General features: G+C 65.5%; 9 protein-coding genes across 9 annotated transcripts; 4 read left to right on the top strand and 5 right to left on the bottom strand.

Annotated features, from left to right (window-relative positions):
* Positions 1–7: 7 nt before the first annotated feature.
* Positions 8–2,366, top strand: V1510DRAFT_416844 (uncharacterized protein). Its single transcript, XM_066933839.1, has 4 exons — positions 8–416; positions 449–1,889; positions 1,921–2,021; positions 2,053–2,366. Exons 1-4 carry the CDS (start codon positions 195–197, stop codon positions 2,104–2,106), a joined length of 1,818 nt encoding a protein of 605 aa, XP_066789109.1. The 5' UTR covers positions 8–194; the 3' UTR covers positions 2,107–2,366.
* Positions 2,181–4,306, bottom strand: V1510DRAFT_416849 (chaperonin Cpn60/TCP-1 family). Its single transcript, XM_066933840.1, has 6 exons — positions 4,160–4,306; positions 4,105–4,122; positions 4,035–4,059; positions 3,941–4,001; positions 3,697–3,909; positions 2,181–3,665 (listed from the first exon to the last, which is right to left on the bottom strand). Exons 1-6 carry the CDS (start codon positions 4,237–4,239, stop codon positions 2,413–2,415), a joined length of 1,650 nt encoding a protein of 549 aa, XP_066789110.1. The 5' UTR covers positions 4,240–4,306; the 3' UTR covers positions 2,181–2,412.
* A 168-nt stretch (positions 4,307–4,474) lies between these two features.
* Positions 4,475–7,039, top strand: V1510DRAFT_430195 (Pkinase-domain-containing protein). Its single transcript, XM_066935349.1, has 12 exons — positions 4,475–4,751; positions 4,782–4,812; positions 4,844–4,940; positions 4,973–5,005; positions 5,037–5,074; positions 5,108–5,197; positions 5,229–5,247; positions 5,279–5,320; positions 5,352–5,419; positions 5,450–5,829; positions 5,861–6,589; positions 6,620–7,039. The coding sequence occupies exons 1-12, from the start codon at positions 4,660–4,662 to the stop codon at positions 6,786–6,788; spliced, it is 1,788 nt and encodes a 595-aa protein (XP_066789111.1). The 5' UTR covers positions 4,475–4,659; the 3' UTR covers positions 6,789–7,039.
* Positions 6,889–8,837, bottom strand: V1510DRAFT_416859 (family 15 putative glycosyltransferase). Its single transcript, XM_066933841.1, has 3 exons — positions 8,660–8,837; positions 7,352–8,562; positions 6,889–7,320 (listed from the first exon to the last, which is right to left on the bottom strand). Exons 2-3 carry the CDS (start codon positions 8,390–8,392, stop codon positions 7,174–7,176), a joined length of 1,188 nt encoding a protein of 395 aa, XP_066789112.1. The 5' UTR covers positions 8,393–8,562; positions 8,660–8,837; the 3' UTR covers positions 6,889–7,173.
* Positions 8,838–9,295: 458 nt separating this feature from the next.
* V1510DRAFT_416862 (uncharacterized protein) lies at positions 9,296–10,148 on the top strand (the record flags this gene model as incomplete). Its single annotated transcript, XM_066933842.1, has 3 exons — positions 9,296–9,579; positions 9,611–9,720; positions 9,752–10,148. The coding sequence occupies exons 1-3, from the start codon at positions 9,511–9,513 to the stop codon at positions 10,143–10,145; spliced, it is 573 nt and encodes a 190-aa protein (XP_066789113.1). The 5' UTR covers positions 9,296–9,510.
* V1510DRAFT_416864 (S-adenosyl-L-methionine-dependent methyltransferase) lies at positions 10,128–10,976 on the bottom strand. The gene is made up of 5 exons (XM_066933843.1): positions 10,883–10,976; positions 10,707–10,850; positions 10,491–10,673; positions 10,350–10,439; positions 10,128–10,319 (listed from the first exon to the last, which is right to left on the bottom strand). Exons 1-5 carry the CDS (start codon positions 10,934–10,936, stop codon positions 10,155–10,157), a joined length of 636 nt encoding a protein of 211 aa, XP_066789114.1. The 5' UTR covers positions 10,937–10,976; the 3' UTR covers positions 10,128–10,154.
* On the top strand, positions 10,844–12,326 carry V1510DRAFT_378208 (uncharacterized protein). Its single transcript, XM_066931601.1, has 2 exons — positions 10,844–11,132; positions 11,164–12,326. Exons 1-2 carry the CDS (start codon positions 11,027–11,029, stop codon positions 12,252–12,254), a joined length of 1,197 nt encoding a protein of 398 aa, XP_066789115.1. The 5' UTR covers positions 10,844–11,026; the 3' UTR covers positions 12,255–12,326.
* Position 12,327: 1 nt separating this feature from the next.
* V1510DRAFT_403088 (mitochondrial inner membrane translocase subunit Tim17/Tim22/Tim23/peroxisomal protein PMP24) lies at positions 12,328–12,861 on the bottom strand (the record flags this gene model as incomplete). The annotated part of the gene is made up of 2 exons (XM_066932146.1): positions 12,328–12,383; positions 12,417–12,861. 2 exons carry the CDS (start codon positions 12,859–12,861, stop codon positions 12,328–12,330), a joined length of 501 nt encoding a protein of 166 aa, XP_066789116.1.
* Positions 12,862–13,244: 383 nt separating this feature from the next.
* V1510DRAFT_416869 (uncharacterized protein) lies at positions 13,245–13,633 on the bottom strand. Its single transcript, XM_066933844.1, has one exon. The coding sequence runs from the start codon at positions 13,539–13,541 to the stop codon at positions 13,314–13,316; it is 228 nt and encodes a 75-aa protein (XP_066789117.1). The 5' UTR covers positions 13,542–13,633; the 3' UTR covers positions 13,245–13,313.
* Between the last annotated feature and the right edge of the window lie 127 nt (positions 13,634–13,760).

Raw genomic sequence — 13,760 nt, forward strand, 5'->3', positions numbered from 1 at the left:
CGGAACAGCACTCCCTGACCCAGCGGCGACCATCGATCGCCCGAAGAACAGACGGCACCCAGACCACCCGGCAGCCCCGTTGCCGGCAATTGCACGCGGCCAAGACCACGCGAACGCAGTGTGCGGCGCACGAAAATTTTTGAAAATTCTGCAGCGCGAACAAACGACCGTGCGCGTAACCACCAAACAGCGCCATGAAGTTCGATCTGGGCCAGATTCTGGTGTCCGAGCCGTCGGAGGAGCTCGAGGCACAGATTGAGCAGCAGACCGCGGCCGTAGACGAGGCCGAGGTCGAGGACGTCGAGGTGGACCCGTCGCTGTGCGTCGAGTGCGCCGACCAGCCGGCCGAGACGTTCTGCGAGACGTGCGACGAGCAGTTCTGCTCGGTGTGCTTCAAGTACCTGCACCGGACGGGCGTAAGTGGCGGCGCGGGCGCGGCTGACTCCAGGGCCGCAAGAAGCATGTCTCGCGGAGGCACAACGTGGCCGGGGACGCGGCCGACAGCTCGGTCGACAGCAAAATGGACGTCGACGCGCAGAGCCGGGCGACGACGGCGGCGACGAGCAGCGCGGCCAGCGCGTACGAGGAGCCGATCGCCGAGCGCGAGCCGATCGTGATCGTGTCCGAGGGCTCGTCGTCGTTCGGCGAGTGGATGCGCGGGCGGGCCAAGTACATTCCGGTGCGGCTCACGCAGCAGGAGCGCAAGCTGCTGCGGCTGCTCGAGGCCGCGCTCAACGTGTCCGAGTACACGGACAAGGTCGACATCCTGGCGTACGCGTCCAAGGCCAAGCGCATCGTCGGCCAGCTCAAGGAGGTGTGCTCGATCCTGGCCGGGCTCGTCGTGGCCACCGACATGAAGCTCGGCCAGGAGATGTTCGACGACCGCGACTTTGCCAAGAACGCCAAGTGGTTCAAGAAGATCTTCGAGATCGGCCGGCGGTACAAGATCATGAACCCCGAGCGCATGCGCGACAGCTTCGGCAAGCTCATGTACATGGTCATGGACTCGCGGCTGCCCGAGGTCTCGCAGGCGATGGAGTTCGACCTGTACATGCCGATCCTCACGGTGTACTCGTTCCTCGAGTCCAAGGACGCGCTCGGCCTGCTCGACGACAACCTGATCGTGCAGGCCACGGCCGAGATCTACTCGGACCGCAAGTCGCGCGCGCAGATCCAGGGCGAGATCCGCCGCAAGGAGCGCGCGATCGAGCAGCTCGCGGCCAAGTACTCCAACACGAACGTCTCGCGCGAGGAGATCCGCCAGTGCCTGTACTCGATCGGCGACAACCACTCGTACCTGCGGTCGAACAAGGAGCCGGTGGAGCGGATCCTCAAGTACCTGCAGCAGCACTTCCACCCCGAGCGCATCGACGACGAGTACAAGCTGGCGATCTCGTACGGCAAGGGCGGCGCGCGGCTGTCGCACGACCACGCCAAGCAGTACCACTACGTGTACCAGTCGCTGTCGCTGTGGTCGATCATCCTGAACAACATGTTCATGCTGTGGAGCCTGGCCGACCAGGACCTGCTCTCGACCAACGGCCGCTACCGGCTGACCGACACCGGCCAGGGCCTCAACCGCGTCCAGCAGTGTCCGGCCGTCAGCCGCGCCATGCACACGATCATCAACCAGGCCCAGCAGAAGACAAAGTCGTGGATCGGGTCGAGCGTGGTCCACCTCGGCGACCACACCGTGCCCAACGCGTGGTTCTTCCTCGACAAGTACATCCAGATCCCGCAGATCCTCAACCCGCTCGACCTGGTCCTGCGCAACATCGACACCATCGTCCGCGACCCGTTCGTCGACCAGTACGCGCAGGCGCAGTTCGGCAGCGTCGACGACCTCAAGAAGACGATCCTGTGCGACTTTTTCAAGCACGCGTTCGACGGTAAGTTCCGCGCCGGCGCGGCTGACCCCAGGCTCGGGCGCCGACAACTTCATCGACGCCGGCTCGTGCATCGACGGCCGGCTGACCTCGGCCTGGAACTGGGCCAACTCGATCTCGAAGAAGCCGTTTTTGGTACGTGCGCGCGCCGCTCCGCTAACGCCAGAAAATCTTCATGCTCTGCGGCTTCACCGGCTTCAATGGCACCGACGGCTTCTAGCCGGCGGACGCGCGTGTGCGGCCGCCCGGCTTGAGCAGGCTACGTCGAGACAGAGACGCCCACGTTGTCCCTTTTCTAGAGTGTATGTTTATTGAGCGGTGCATGCGCCCGCTGCACTGCGCAGCCGGGCGAGGGGGCCCGAGGTAGCAGCCATCAGAATAAAAATCGTAATCAATTGCAGCGGAGCCAGACCATATTAAACATGTAATTGCTATATACAACAATATTCCATAGCGCACGATCGTATCACAAAACCTAGGGAGAGCATGTAGGGAATTCGGATGAACTTTTACGGCGTCCGCCCGCCTAGAACTGGGCGCTGTCGTTGCCGTTGATGATGACGTCGTTGACCTTGAGGATCATGCGCGTCAGCTGGGTGGCCAGCAGCAGCTGCTGCTTCTTGCCGATGAGCGGGTCGATCACGAACAGGTCCTTCATGTCGTTGGTGCCGCTGCTGAGGCAGTCGACGCCGAGACGGGTGTTCTGCTCCTTGACCTGGCGCGACTTGATCGAGGCCAGGGTCTCGATCGCGTTCAGGCCCGAGTTGTCGGCGAGGGCCATCGGGATGGCGTCGAGCGCGGTGGCGAAGGAGCGCATGGCGTACTGCTCGATGCCGGTGTGCTTGTCGGCCTCGTCGGCGACGGCGAGCGAGGCCGTGATCTCGGCCGCGCCGCCGCCGTAGACGATGCGGTTGTCGCGGATGAGGTTGCGCACGACGCAGAGCGAGTCGTGCAGCGCGCGCTTGGCCTCGTCGATGATCATCTTGTTCGAGCCGCGGATGAAGACCGTGACGGCGCGGGTGTTGGCGCAGTCCTCGATGACGAGCATGCGGTCGCGGGTCGTGCCGAACGTGAGCTCGCGCACGATGCCGGCCTTGCCGAGCTTGGCGGGCGTGAGGTCCTCGAAGCGCGGCACGATGCGGCCGTTGGTCGCGATCGCGATGAGCTCGATCTCGGGGCCGCCGACCCAGCGCACGGCCGGCAGGTTGTTCTGCAGCAGCAGGTGGTTGGCCTCGTCGTCGAAGCCCCACTGGCAGATGACGAGCGTCGCGCCGGCGGCCTTGACCTGCTCGATCATCTCGACGAACTTGTCGTGCTCGTACGTCTGCAGCTTCTTGAACTCCTCGACCGACGAGATGTCGAGCTTGTGCTTGGTCTTGGGCTTCGGCGGCTCGAACGGGCACGTCAGGATCGCGATCTTGGCGTCCTTGACCGTCCGCGGCATCTGCGGGTGCGACATGTCCTGGTCGATGATCACGCCCTTGACCAGCGACGTGTCGTCCAGCGAGCCGCCGACCTTGCCGGTGACCTTGATCAGCTCAAAGTCCACGTCCTTGCGCTTGAAGTCGGCGACCGACGTCACGGCGTCGACCGCGATCTTGGCGAACTTCTCGTGCGCCTTGGAGATGATCTTGCTGCCGATCGACGTCTTGGCCGCCTTGAGCAGGTTGCTCTTGTCCTCGAGCGAGAACTCGACCGTGTCGGCGATCTTGTCGAGATGCGCCACGGCGATCTTGCACGCCTCGTCGTAGCCGTCCGCGATGCGGATGGGGTGGATGCCTGCGGTCAGCGCGCCCCCGCGCGCACGTACCCTTCTCGATCAGCTCCGACGCCTGCTCGAGCAGCGCGCCGGCCAGCACGACGACGCCGGTCGTGCCGTCGCCGATCTCGTCGTCCTGCGACTTGGACAGCTGCACGAGCAGCTTGGCAATCTGGTTCTCGACCTCCATCTGGCCCAGGATCGTCGCGCCGTCGTTCGTGATCGTGATCTCGCCGTCGGGCGAGATGAGGATCTTGTCGAGGCCTGCGTCAGCGCGCCCAGGCGCGCCACCTACCTCGCGGGCCCAGCGACGTCTTGAGGATGTCCGCCACCGTCCGTGCCGCCAGGATGTGCGACTGTCGTCAGCGCCGCGCGCGCCGCGTACGTACCTTGACGGCCTCGATGCCGTGCGTCCTGCACTCGTCAGCCCGCCCACGCGCGCCCGCCGCCGCTGCTTACCGCTTCTTCTGGCCCTGGCTGTCTGTTAGCGCTGCAAAACCTGCGGCCCACTTACTCGCGCACAATGATGAACGGCCTGCCCATCTCGTCCTGCGCCACAATGGCATTCGACATGTCGGGGTACATCTGCGCCATCGTGATCTGCCGTGACGTGCTGTATGGATTGCTGTGTGGTCTGCTATACAACCAGGTCTGGTGGATTGTCGTAGAACCAAAAAAACGCGTGGAAAAGTGTGGTCGGCGGCACGCCAACCCTAGGTCGGCGGCCGCTCCCAAGCCCTAGCGCGGCGCACCGTTGCCCTGACAACCGGGGCAACCCAAAATGCGTCATACCGTTGCCCCCTGAGTTTTTGTTTGTAGTTTACCTAGACGGGACCCATTTACATTCCTCCCATGTCTAAATTCTCTTTCTTCCAGGCTTACCCTTTGGACCATAGCTCCACGGCGGACAGGGCACGGCGAGCGTGCAGCTAAGGGCGCATCACGACTGTTGATATATGGTGCACACTCCCCCGACCTAGCCCGCTTGCTTTCCATAGCCGCGACAGAGACAGGATGGCCAAGGGGCCGTACACCGCGGATCAATTCACGCTGCTGGACGAGCTCGGCAGCGGCAGCTTCGGCGTGGTCTACAAGGCCGTGGACAAGTAAGGGCGCCGCGGACGAGCTGACGGCAGCCGCACCGGCCAGATCGTGGCCGTCAAACAGGTACGCGCCCGCCGGGCCCGGCTGACGCCAGATCGACCTCGAGTCCAGCGACGATGACATCGCCGAGATCCAGCAGGAGATTACGCTGCTGAGCGGCTGCGACAACGACCGCATCACGCGGTACTACGGTGCGTGCTGCGGCGCCGGCTGCTGACCGCAGGCTGCTTTGTGAAGGGCTACAAGCTCTGGATTAGTACGTGGCCGCGCGGCGCCGCTGACCGCAGTCATGGAGTACCTGGCCGGCGGATCGGCCCTGGATCTGGTACGTGCGGCGCAGGCCGCCGGCTGACCGCAGCTCAAGCCGGGCCCGTTCTCCGAGCCCCAGATCGCCGTCATCTGCCGCGAGCTCCTCGAGGGCCTTCTCTACCTGCACACGCACGGCAAGGTGAGTGCGCGCCCGCGCTCGCTGACGGCAGATCCACCGCGACATCAAGGGTACGTGCCCCGGCCGCCGCGCTGACCGCAGCCGCCAACATCCTGCTGTCGTCGTCCGGCGACGTCAAGCTGGGTAAGCCCCGCCGCCGCGTTGCTGACCGCAGCCGACTTTGGCGTCGCCGCCCAGCTCTCCAACAACAAGTCCCGGCGAAACACGTTCGTGGGCACTCCGGTACGTCGCGCCCGGCCGCGCTGACCCCAGTTCTGGATGGCCCCGGAGGTCATCAAGCAGGAGGCCTACGACTATAAGGCCGACATCTGGTCGCTCGGCATCACGGCCATCGAGCTCGCCAAGGGCGAGCCGCCGCTGTCCGAGTACCACCCGATGCGCGTGCTGTTCCTGATCCCCAAGTCGTCGCCGCCGGTCCTGCAGGGCAACTTCTCGCGCGACTTCAAGGACTTTGTGTCGAGCTGTCTGGTCAAGGACCACCGCAGCCGCCCCTCGGCCCGCCAGCTGCTCAAGCACCGCTTCATCCGCAGCGCCGGCAAGGCCCCGGAGCTGCAGGAGCTGATCGCGCGCAAGGACGAGTGGCAGTCGCGCCGGATCGACCGCGCCAAGACCCGGTTCTACCAGCCGACGATGTAAGTTGGGCGCCGGCCGCGCTCACGCCAGCCAAGCGACGTCCACGACGGACCCGAGCATCGAGGAGTGGACGTTCGGCACGGTCGCGTCGACGCGCCGCAACACCCTGGTGCTCGAGTCGCAGCAGGTGTCGAAGAACCTGCGCGACGAGCTCACAAAACACACGTACTCGAAGCGACACTCGATGGACCCGAGCCGCTCGGCCTTCCGGTCGCACTCCGAGTCCAGCCTGGCCGACGCCGACAGCCCGTCGACCGTGCGCGCTCGGTTCCTGGTCGACGACGGCAACATGTCGCTCAAGTCGTCGTACCCGAGCTCGGGCCAGCAGACGATTCGGGCAAACCCGATCGCGGCGACCCCACAGCTCCCCGAGAACTTCACGGCGCAGACGCCGGAGAACTTCGGCGTGTCTGCGTTCAACGAGCCGCCGGCGCCGGCCCAGGCCATGGCCATGCCGTCCGCCGGGCCCGCGCCGCTGTCCGAGGCCGCCCACGAGAACCAGCTCGCGCCGCCGCCGCCGCCCGAGGTGCCGGCCAATCCGGCGCCCGTCGAGGCCAAAACCGACCGCGCCGTGCTCGCCCGCGCACTCTACAAGTCTGTGGTGGCCGCGGCCGCCGACGACCTCGCTGCCCGGCCCGGCCCGGCGCCCGCCCAGGCCCGCGCGGCCGACAATTTCGCCGCCGCCTGGAAAACGCTCGACGCGTTCGACCCCGAGGCCGAGCACGAGTTCGTCCGCACGCTCTGCCGCGAGGTGTTCAAGTACGTGCCCTCGCCGCTCCGCTGACCCAGATCCGAGCGCTTCCGCGAGGCGTTTCTTCCCGGCGCGCGGCCGCCAGACGAGCGGCCGCCGGTCCCTCCCAAGGACGACCTCCCGGCGATCCCCAAGCGCAGCCCGATCGAGCAGCTGCTGTACTCGCGGTGGCTTGAGGGCCTCCGCAGCCGGTGGCCCGAGCTGTAGCCCATATTTTAGGCGGAAGTACATATTTACGCAGATCGCATCCGGACACTCATTGGACATCCCCGAGACCGCACACCCGGCGAACGACGCGAGCGCTCGGGACTAATCATTTTACTATTTTTGGATCGATCGAGGAGGCATTGGTTCAAGGTTCATGGCAGCTGGCCGTTTCAGTTTTGTTTTGCATTGTCTTTGTGTGTCGCTTGTGGTGGTGGACACGGTGTATTCTAGGAATGAACATTGCCTACAGAGCCGTACGCGTAGATAGTCTGTATTCGTCACGACGACGCGGGCAGAGCCGGCGCGTCGCATGCAGGGGGCCGGGCCGGCCGTGAAATATACAAAACAGAGGTCGTGAGGTGTCCGTGTTGCTCCGCCGGGCAGGCTAGTCGGCGCCAACGTACTTGAACCAGTTGTCGATACAGTTCTCGCGGTTGAGGTACTTGGCGTCGCTGAAGCGCGCGGGCGTGCAGTACTTGCACTTGGGCGACGTCGGGCAGTTGTAGTACGGCTGGTGGAGGTAGCCAATGTCCTGGGGTCAGCGGGGCCGGGCGCACACGTACCTTGAACCAGTGGATCTTGGCCTTGTCGAGAAACAGGCCGAGGCCGATGCTGTGGACGGGCGCGTCGCCCCAGCGCTCGTAGAAGAAGCCGCCGGACTGGTCGAGGTACTCAAAGTACTTGTCGTACGCGTCCGAGCGGAAGAAGTCCATGTCGCCGATCTCGAAGTTGCTCCAGAAGTGGCACGTCGAGTAGCCGTTGGCGATCTTGTTGTGGTTCGGGCGCTTGTCGGCGTCGACGAGCCAGTCCATGGCGTTGTTCGGGTGGACGTACTCGGGGTGCTCGGCGATGAACTCGAGCGTGGTCGGCCACAGCGTGCGGATGCTCTGCGGCGCGTCGTACAGGTTGATCACGAACCCGTACGTCTTGTTGTTGTCCTCCATGTAGTGGAACACGTCGTAGTCGATGTCGCAGTAGTACTTGGTCTTGGGCTCGACGCGCCAGTACCACCGCACGTCCTGCAGCGCCGGGTGCTTGTAGAACAGGCCCGAGTTCCAGCGGCACATGCGGTGGTAGGACGCCATGGTGCCGTACTGGATGTTGTCCTCGACCAGGATCTGGTTCGAGATCTCGACCAGGTCCGGGTTGATCCAGTTGGGCGTGTCCCAGTGCTCGCGCGGGATGACCTCGTACCGGCACTCGGCCTGCGTCATGGCCTGCGTCCGCCGCTTGAAGTTCTCCGTGAACGGCTCGTCGTTGAAGAACGTCCACGGGTAATTGTACTTGCTGTTGAACGTCCGCTCGACCTCGCGCATGGTCTGCACCATCGCCATGACCTCGCGGTTGCGCACGATCGACAGCAGCGTGGCGTTCGCCCGCCGGTAGCCGTCGTCCGTGTGCCGGACGAGCACGCCCTCGGGCTCGTCCACGGGATCCGCCAGCGGGTTGTTGGCGATCGGCGTGGCCTCCTTCTCCTTGGCGATCTGCATGGCCACGCGGTCCTCGGACACGACCGGGCCCAGCACCAGCCGCGAGATCGCGTAGACGACGACGGTGACGAGGAAGAAGACCACGGCGAGCTGCCGCGCCCGCTTCATCAACATCGTGCCGGTCGCTGGGTGCTGTTGTCTTTCTAGGTCGCTGTGCGGCGCTTGGCTGGCTCGGCTTGCTCGGCTTGCTCGGCTGGCTGGCTGGCTCGGCTCGCTCGTCTGTCGGTGCGCTCGCCTGGGCTGTGCAAGGTCCGCTCAGGCTAGAGACGGCTACTTGAGTCTTGCTGCGGGTAGCCTATTAGATAAGCCCAATTTCTAAGTCCCACACTGCCGCCGGCGACTCCTTCGCAGCAACCGGCCGGACCCCCGGACTGGCCTTACCCCTTTCTTTCGGCGGACGCGATCGCTAGTCGGCGGTCGCGTGGATCGATGGCAGACGGCGGACGCTCAGAGTCGTTGCTTGCCGGTGCGGATAAATTTAGAGGTACGGCCCGCCTGGCGAGGCGGTCTACGCAAGCTTCATTTCCCGTTTGGGCACTCGATGCCACGCCCCGAGCGCCCGACCCAAACGGGCGGCGCCGGAGAGCCCGCGCGGGCGCAGCGGGTGGGCCCTGGCCGGCCGGCCTCGCGGCGCCGCAGCGGCCCCGCGCCCACGCCCGTGCCGCGGCCGGCTGGTCTGTGTGCTCTTTGTCCGGCAGCTAGGCTGATGGCCGGGTAGGGGCACAAGCGCATCGGCAGGCTTGGCCAAGCAACGTAGCGGCCAGACCGCGGCAGCTACGCGGGCCGGTACCGAGAGGTACGCCCGCCGGCGGACGCGGTACTGTGGCAGTGCGCGTAGCCACCCGTACCGGCGGTGCGCTGCGCGTACCAGACGAGGCCCCTTGTGCGTGGTGGCTGGCTGGCGTGCAGGAGACTCACGAAACGGTACTCGGGCATGCACGTCAGCGTGCCTTAGTACGGATCCGGACACGCGCTGGTACGCGGACCCGCGCCGCCGGCAGCCGTACACCGCGCGCAGGGCCGGGTACCAGCCGCGCGGGTCGGGTACACCCCGCCGGCGCGCCATGCGTGGCAGGTACCGTTGCCACGACGGGTACGACGCACGCTGCTTGATAGAACCAGCACGCCGGTTTGTTTGATAGACCGCCGGCCCGCACGGATCCGCCGCTGATAGGCTGCCGCGCTGCGGGGCCCTCACCTAGCCGCCGCCTCCGCCAGATCAGCCACGCGCCATGGCCGCCAACGCGAAGAACGCCGAGCTGCTCGCGCAGCTTGTCACGGCCGTGACCGGACACACAAAGGTGCGCGACGCGTCGCCGTCGCTGACCGCAGGAATCGCGGCCGCGCGAGTACCGCGCTGCACTGGCCAAGGCCGTCCACGAGGTCGCCCACAACCGGTTCCGGCCGGTGGACCGGGCGGACGTAGCCGAGAGATACGACGGGTACGCTGGGCGCGCGCTGCGCTGACCGCAGGCTGGTCGAGAAGATGAGCGTAGTCGCGCGCGACGACCTGGCTGACGCGCTCGCCGACCGCGTCCGCCGCGTCGCGCCTGGCGCGGCCGAGCCCACTATCGACGCGCTCGGCCTGCTTTTGTTCCTGGCCAAGAACCACCCGGCCGACCGGCCGGTCGCGGCCGTGCTCGAGCCGCCGGGCCTGGCCCGGCCGCCGCCGCTGACGTGGCAGGACATCGTCCGCGACGAGCCGCTGCACGGCGCGCACTGGCAGGAGTGGGCGCCCGGCCCGGACGACGCCAGCACAGACGAGTCCGCGGACGAGGCCGACCTGGCCGCGCTCGTCGCAGCCGCGCGGGCGCCGCCGCCGGCCGACAGCGACTACGAGATCGTCGACTTTCGCTCGAGCTATTAATGCATTGGGCTACTGCTGCATCACGTAGCCAAAGTAGTCAAAGCCGCCCTTGGGGTCGGCGATGGTCTCCTGGGTGAGCTCCCAGTACTCGCGGCCGATGATCGGCCGGGCAAAGTGCGGCTGCCGGTACGAGATGTACAGCAGCCGGCCGCCGGGCTTGAGCACGCGGTGGACCTGGCGTCAGCGCGCCCGCGCGGCACGTACCTCGTCCATGTAGCTCCAGCCGGAGGCCTTGATGTCGTCGGGGATGTCCCACACCGAGCCGGTGTAGCTGAGGAGCGCGTCGAGCGTGCCCTGCGGTCAGCGGCGCCGCACGAGCCGCACGGCGTGCGGCTCACAACGCACCTTGTCGATCGCCACGTCGAACTCGCCCGAGCCAATGGCCGCCATGTCGCGCACGTCCGCGACGTGCCACGTCATCGCCGGCCGGTCCGCGTACTTGCGCTTCATCTGCTCGATGCACGTCTCGGCAAAGTCCACGTTCGTGATGTTCTTCAGGCCCTCGTCGTAGAGCTCCTCGGATAGGATCTGGCGTCAGCGGCGCCCCGGCCGGCCACCTACGCTGTTGCCGCAGCCCAGCATGATCACGCGCAGCTCGCCCGCGCGCGCCCAGTCGATGTGCTTGCGGAAAAACGGCTCGAGGTCGGCGAACGTCTTGAACCAGTCGAACTTGGCGTCGTCCTCGTCTTTCTGGTACCGCTCGTCCTGGCGTTAGCCGTCGCCGCCAGGCGCCTTACCCAGTACTCCTTGGTCTGCAGCCGGTCGACCTCCGACAGCGTGAGATCGGCCATGGTGTTGGGCGTCGTCGTAGTGCGGAAGACGATCCAAAATTTTGACGCTGATCCGCCCTTCCTCGTCCCGATCTCTTCGCATCGCCGACAATGCCCAGCCAATCCGTCCAACAGTTCCTGGCCGGCGCCCGGCAGTACGTCAGCAAGCGCGTGGCCGCCTCGCGCACGCTGCTTGTGGCCGGCAACGCCTCGGCCGGTGAGTACGTCGCCGGGCACGCTGACCGCAGATCTCGACTCGTTCACGTCGTCGCTGGTCTTTGCGTACCTGTCGCAGACCAAGGAGCGGTTCCAGGACTACAAGCGCGTGCTGCCGCTGTTCAACATCCCGCGCGAGGAGGTCGCGCTGCGGCCCGAGCTGCTGCACCTCCTGGCGAACCTGCGCATCCCGTCCGAGGACGTTATCTGCCTGGACGAGTACCTGGAGTACGTGCGGGCGGTGCCTGAGGCCAAGGACTCGACCGACATCGTGCTCGTCGACCACAACAACCTGCTGGCCGAGCTCGGCGAGCTGTACGGCGACCGGGTCGTGGGCATCATCGACCACCACCAGAACGAGGGCAAGCCGCTGCCGGCCAACCTGGACCCCGAGCTGATCCGGTTCAGCGGCAGCTGCTCGTCCCTGGTCGTGCGGTACTTTGACGAGTACTGGACCAGCGCGTGCGAGTTCAAGAAGGACGTGGCCACGCTCGCGCTGGGCGCGGTGCTGATCGACACAAGCAACCTGACGGCGAAGGAGACCGAGGACGACATCGAGGCCGCGCGGCTGCTGCTCGAGGCGCTCGGCTCGGCCACGACTGTGACCGCGCTCGAGACCGGCTCGTTCCGCGACACGTTCTACCGCGACCTGCACGACGCCAAGAACAGCGTCGACAGCTTCAGCCTGCGCGACCTGCTCCGCAAGGACTACAAGGAGTGGACCGAGGCGAACGGGATCAAGCTCGGCACGAGCTCGTCGGTCAAGTCGCTGGCGTGGACGTCCAAGAAGTTTGGGGACGGCTTCCTGCCGGGCCTGCGCAGCTGGGCGGCCGAGCGCAAGCTCGACATGTTCATGGCCATGACGTCGTACGTCGACGCCGATGGCGCGTTCCGCCGCGACCTGCTCATGCTGAACGTCAACCCGGCGCTGCTGCCGACGGCGACGCAGTTCGCGGCGGCCGCCGAGACCGAGTTCAAGACGGTCCCGTTCGACACGGCGGACCCGAACCTCGTCTGCGACGCCGACGCGGGCTACTGGTGCTGGGACCAGCGCGAGCTCAAGGCCAGCCGCAAGCAGGTCGCGCCGGCCATGCGCCAGACGCTGCAGGCCGCCAAACTGTGATCAAGTAGAGACTTAGATATGCACCCAAACGCCAGAGTATCTATATACAGCGGGCCAAGGCCCAGTGAGTCCTTCAGTCCTCGTCCGTGGCCGGCGGCGCCTTCATGTCGCTGCGCAGGTAGAGATCGACTGGACGTTAGTAGCTTCCTGTGTCGCACGTACCTGCTCCCGAGAACGCGGCAAAGCCGGCGCAGCCGAGCAGCGTCGCCTGCGGGCCCTGCCTGATGGCCAGGCCGCCACCGGTCAGGCAGCCGGCCACGACGCCGTTCCAGATGTCGTTCTGCGCCCGCACGGACTCGACGCCGCACTCGACGCCCGAGAAGATGAAGCCGATCTTTCCAAAGTTCTTGGCGCCCGACCACATTTTCTTGCCGAGATCCGTGAACTGTGCGCGCATCTGCTGCTTGAACGGCAGGTCTGCGAACGGCACCTGCGTCTGGCCGCCGAGCGACGCCGGCACGTCGTACGCCATCGAGCCCATCATGAGCGAGAACACGCCGCCGAGGGCGAAGCCCGCGCCGCCCGACATGACCGCCTTAAACGCGCACGATTGCATCATGCTGCCCATGAACATCTCGGCCGCGACCGTCTGCTGCTCGGGCGTCATCTGGAAGAACGAAACGTCGCGGGGCGGAGGGGGAGCCCCGCGACCAAAGGGCATAGGCATCGCCGCCATCGGGAGAGCGGATGGGCTGGGGCGTTCAATTCAGGTTCCTGCAGCACGGCCTGCGCTGCGGATTTCAAACGATCGATCTGGAGCTGACGACAGCCGACAGGGTGTGCAAAGTGCGCTTGCGGCCGTGTTGAAGTTTTTTCGCTAGTAACTGTCCGACCATGTGTGGCGCAGGTGGCGCAGGTGGCACACGACCTGCACCGCCGCCCGCCGCCACACGCGCCGCACGCACCGCCGCAGTCGCCGCCGGAGTACTCGGCTCGCGCACGTCTGCTGAACAGAACCGCGCCAAGCCAGGGGTCTACTAGAAGGTTTATATTGCAGTACCATAGTAAAGAATCCAAAGCGGAACCACATAAGCATCAAGCATCAAAAATACAAAATCATCAGGAGCATACGAACGTAGAAAAGCCAGTAATATACAGTAAAAGAAGAACAGCAATCCATAGCGCGTGCAGACGAGCTGGTAAGGTAGCCGCCACGACGGCTGCAATGAGAATCAAAGGAGAGAGTGCGGGAAACGCAGTCGGGGTGTAGGGTAGAGAAAGTGGTACCAGGAAAAAGCAGGCGGCCAGAGGCCGCGCTGCGCGAAAACAAAGCAAATGGCAGCCCATGAAGGCTGCGCAGGCGGCGGAACTGCGCCGCAGGCTCCTGGTCGTGATGACGAGATTCTGTTGGTATTCTGTGTTCGTAGCATGCGCGTAAGGTCATGACCATGTGTTGTGTGCGTGGTTGTCAGAAAAGACTGACGAATGCAAAATCGAAGGATCCTCGGCCTGACGGCGGGGCCGGCGGGCGGGACGCGGTCGCCGCAGCGAGGCGGGCGGGCGGGG

This window comes from Dipodascopsis tothii, assembly GCF_038497935.1.
Source record: "Dipodascopsis tothii strain CBS 759.85 unplaced genomic scaffold V1510scaffold_14, whole genome shotgun sequence".
Taxonomy (NCBI): Eukaryota; Fungi; Ascomycota; class Lipomycetes; order Lipomycetales; family Lipomycetaceae; genus Neoaidaea; species Neoaidaea tothii.

What these genes read in the sequence shown, in the direction of transcription:
- V1510DRAFT_416844 (XM_066933839.1), top strand. Translation starts at nt 195, where the DNA reads ATGAAGTTCGATCTGGGCCAGATTCTGGTGTCCGAGCCGTCGGAGGAG. An exon ending in AGTACCTGCACCGGACGGGC is followed by an intron (nt 417 to 448) that starts GTAAGTGGCGGC and finishes GGCTGACTCCAG; the next exon opens with GGCCGCAAGAAGCATGTCTC. An exon ending in TCTCGAAGAAGCCGTTTTTG is followed by an intron (nt 2,022 to 2,052) that starts GTACGTGCGCGC and finishes CGCTAACGCCAG; the next exon opens with AAAATCTTCATGCTCTGCGG.
- V1510DRAFT_416849 (XM_066933840.1), bottom strand. Translation starts at nt 4,239, where the DNA reads ATGGCGCAGATGTACCCCGACATGTCGAATGCCATTGTGGCGCAGGAC. An exon ending in ACGGCATCGAGGCCGTCAAG is followed by an intron (nt 4,002 to 4,034) that starts GTACGTACGCGG and finishes CGCTGACGACAG; the next exon opens with TCGCACATCCTGGCGGCACG. An exon ending in GTCGGAGCTGATCGAGAAGG is followed by an intron (nt 3,666 to 3,696) that starts GTACGTGCGCGC and finishes CGCTGACCGCAG; the next exon opens with GCATCCACCCCATCCGCATC.
- V1510DRAFT_430195 (XM_066935349.1), top strand. Translation starts at nt 4,660, where the DNA reads ATGGCCAAGGGGCCGTACACCGCGGATCAATTCACGCTGCTGGACGAG. An exon ending in GGGCTACAAGCTCTGGATTA is followed by an intron (nt 5,006 to 5,036) that starts GTACGTGGCCGC and finishes CGCTGACCGCAG; the next exon opens with TCATGGAGTACCTGGCCGGC. An exon ending in GTCCGGCGACGTCAAGCTGG is followed by an intron (nt 5,321 to 5,351) that starts GTAAGCCCCGCC and finishes TGCTGACCGCAG; the next exon opens with CCGACTTTGGCGTCGCCGCC.
- V1510DRAFT_416859 (XM_066933841.1), bottom strand. Translation starts at nt 8,392, where the DNA reads ATGTTGATGAAGCGGGCGCGGCAGCTCGCCGTGGTCTTCTTCCTCGTC. An exon ending in CCAAGATCCACTGGTTCAAG is followed by an intron (nt 7,321 to 7,351) that starts GTACGTGTGCGC and finishes CGCTGACCCCAG; the next exon opens with GACATTGGCTACCTCCACCA.
- V1510DRAFT_416864 (XM_066933843.1), bottom strand. Translation starts at nt 10,936, where the DNA reads ATGGCCGATCTCACGCTGTCGGAGGTCGACCGGCTGCAGACCAAGGAG. An exon ending in TGCAGACCAAGGAGTACTGG is followed by an intron (nt 10,851 to 10,882) that starts GTAAGGCGCCTG and finishes GGCTAACGCCAG; the next exon opens with GACGAGCGGTACCAGAAAGA. An exon ending in TCGACGTGGCGATCGACAAG is followed by an intron (nt 10,440 to 10,490) that starts GTGCGTTGTGAG and finishes CGCTGACCGCAG; the next exon opens with GGCACGCTCGACGCGCTCCT.
- V1510DRAFT_378208 (XM_066931601.1), top strand. Translation starts at nt 11,027, where the DNA reads ATGCCCAGCCAATCCGTCCAACAGTTCCTGGCCGGCGCCCGGCAGTAC. An exon ending in GGCCGGCAACGCCTCGGCCG is followed by an intron (nt 11,133 to 11,163) that starts GTGAGTACGTCG and finishes CGCTGACCGCAG; the next exon opens with ATCTCGACTCGTTCACGTCG.
- V1510DRAFT_416869 (XM_066933844.1), bottom strand. Translation starts at nt 13,541, where the DNA reads ATGGGCTGCCATTTGCTTTGTTTTCGCGCAGCGCGGCCTCTGGCCGCC.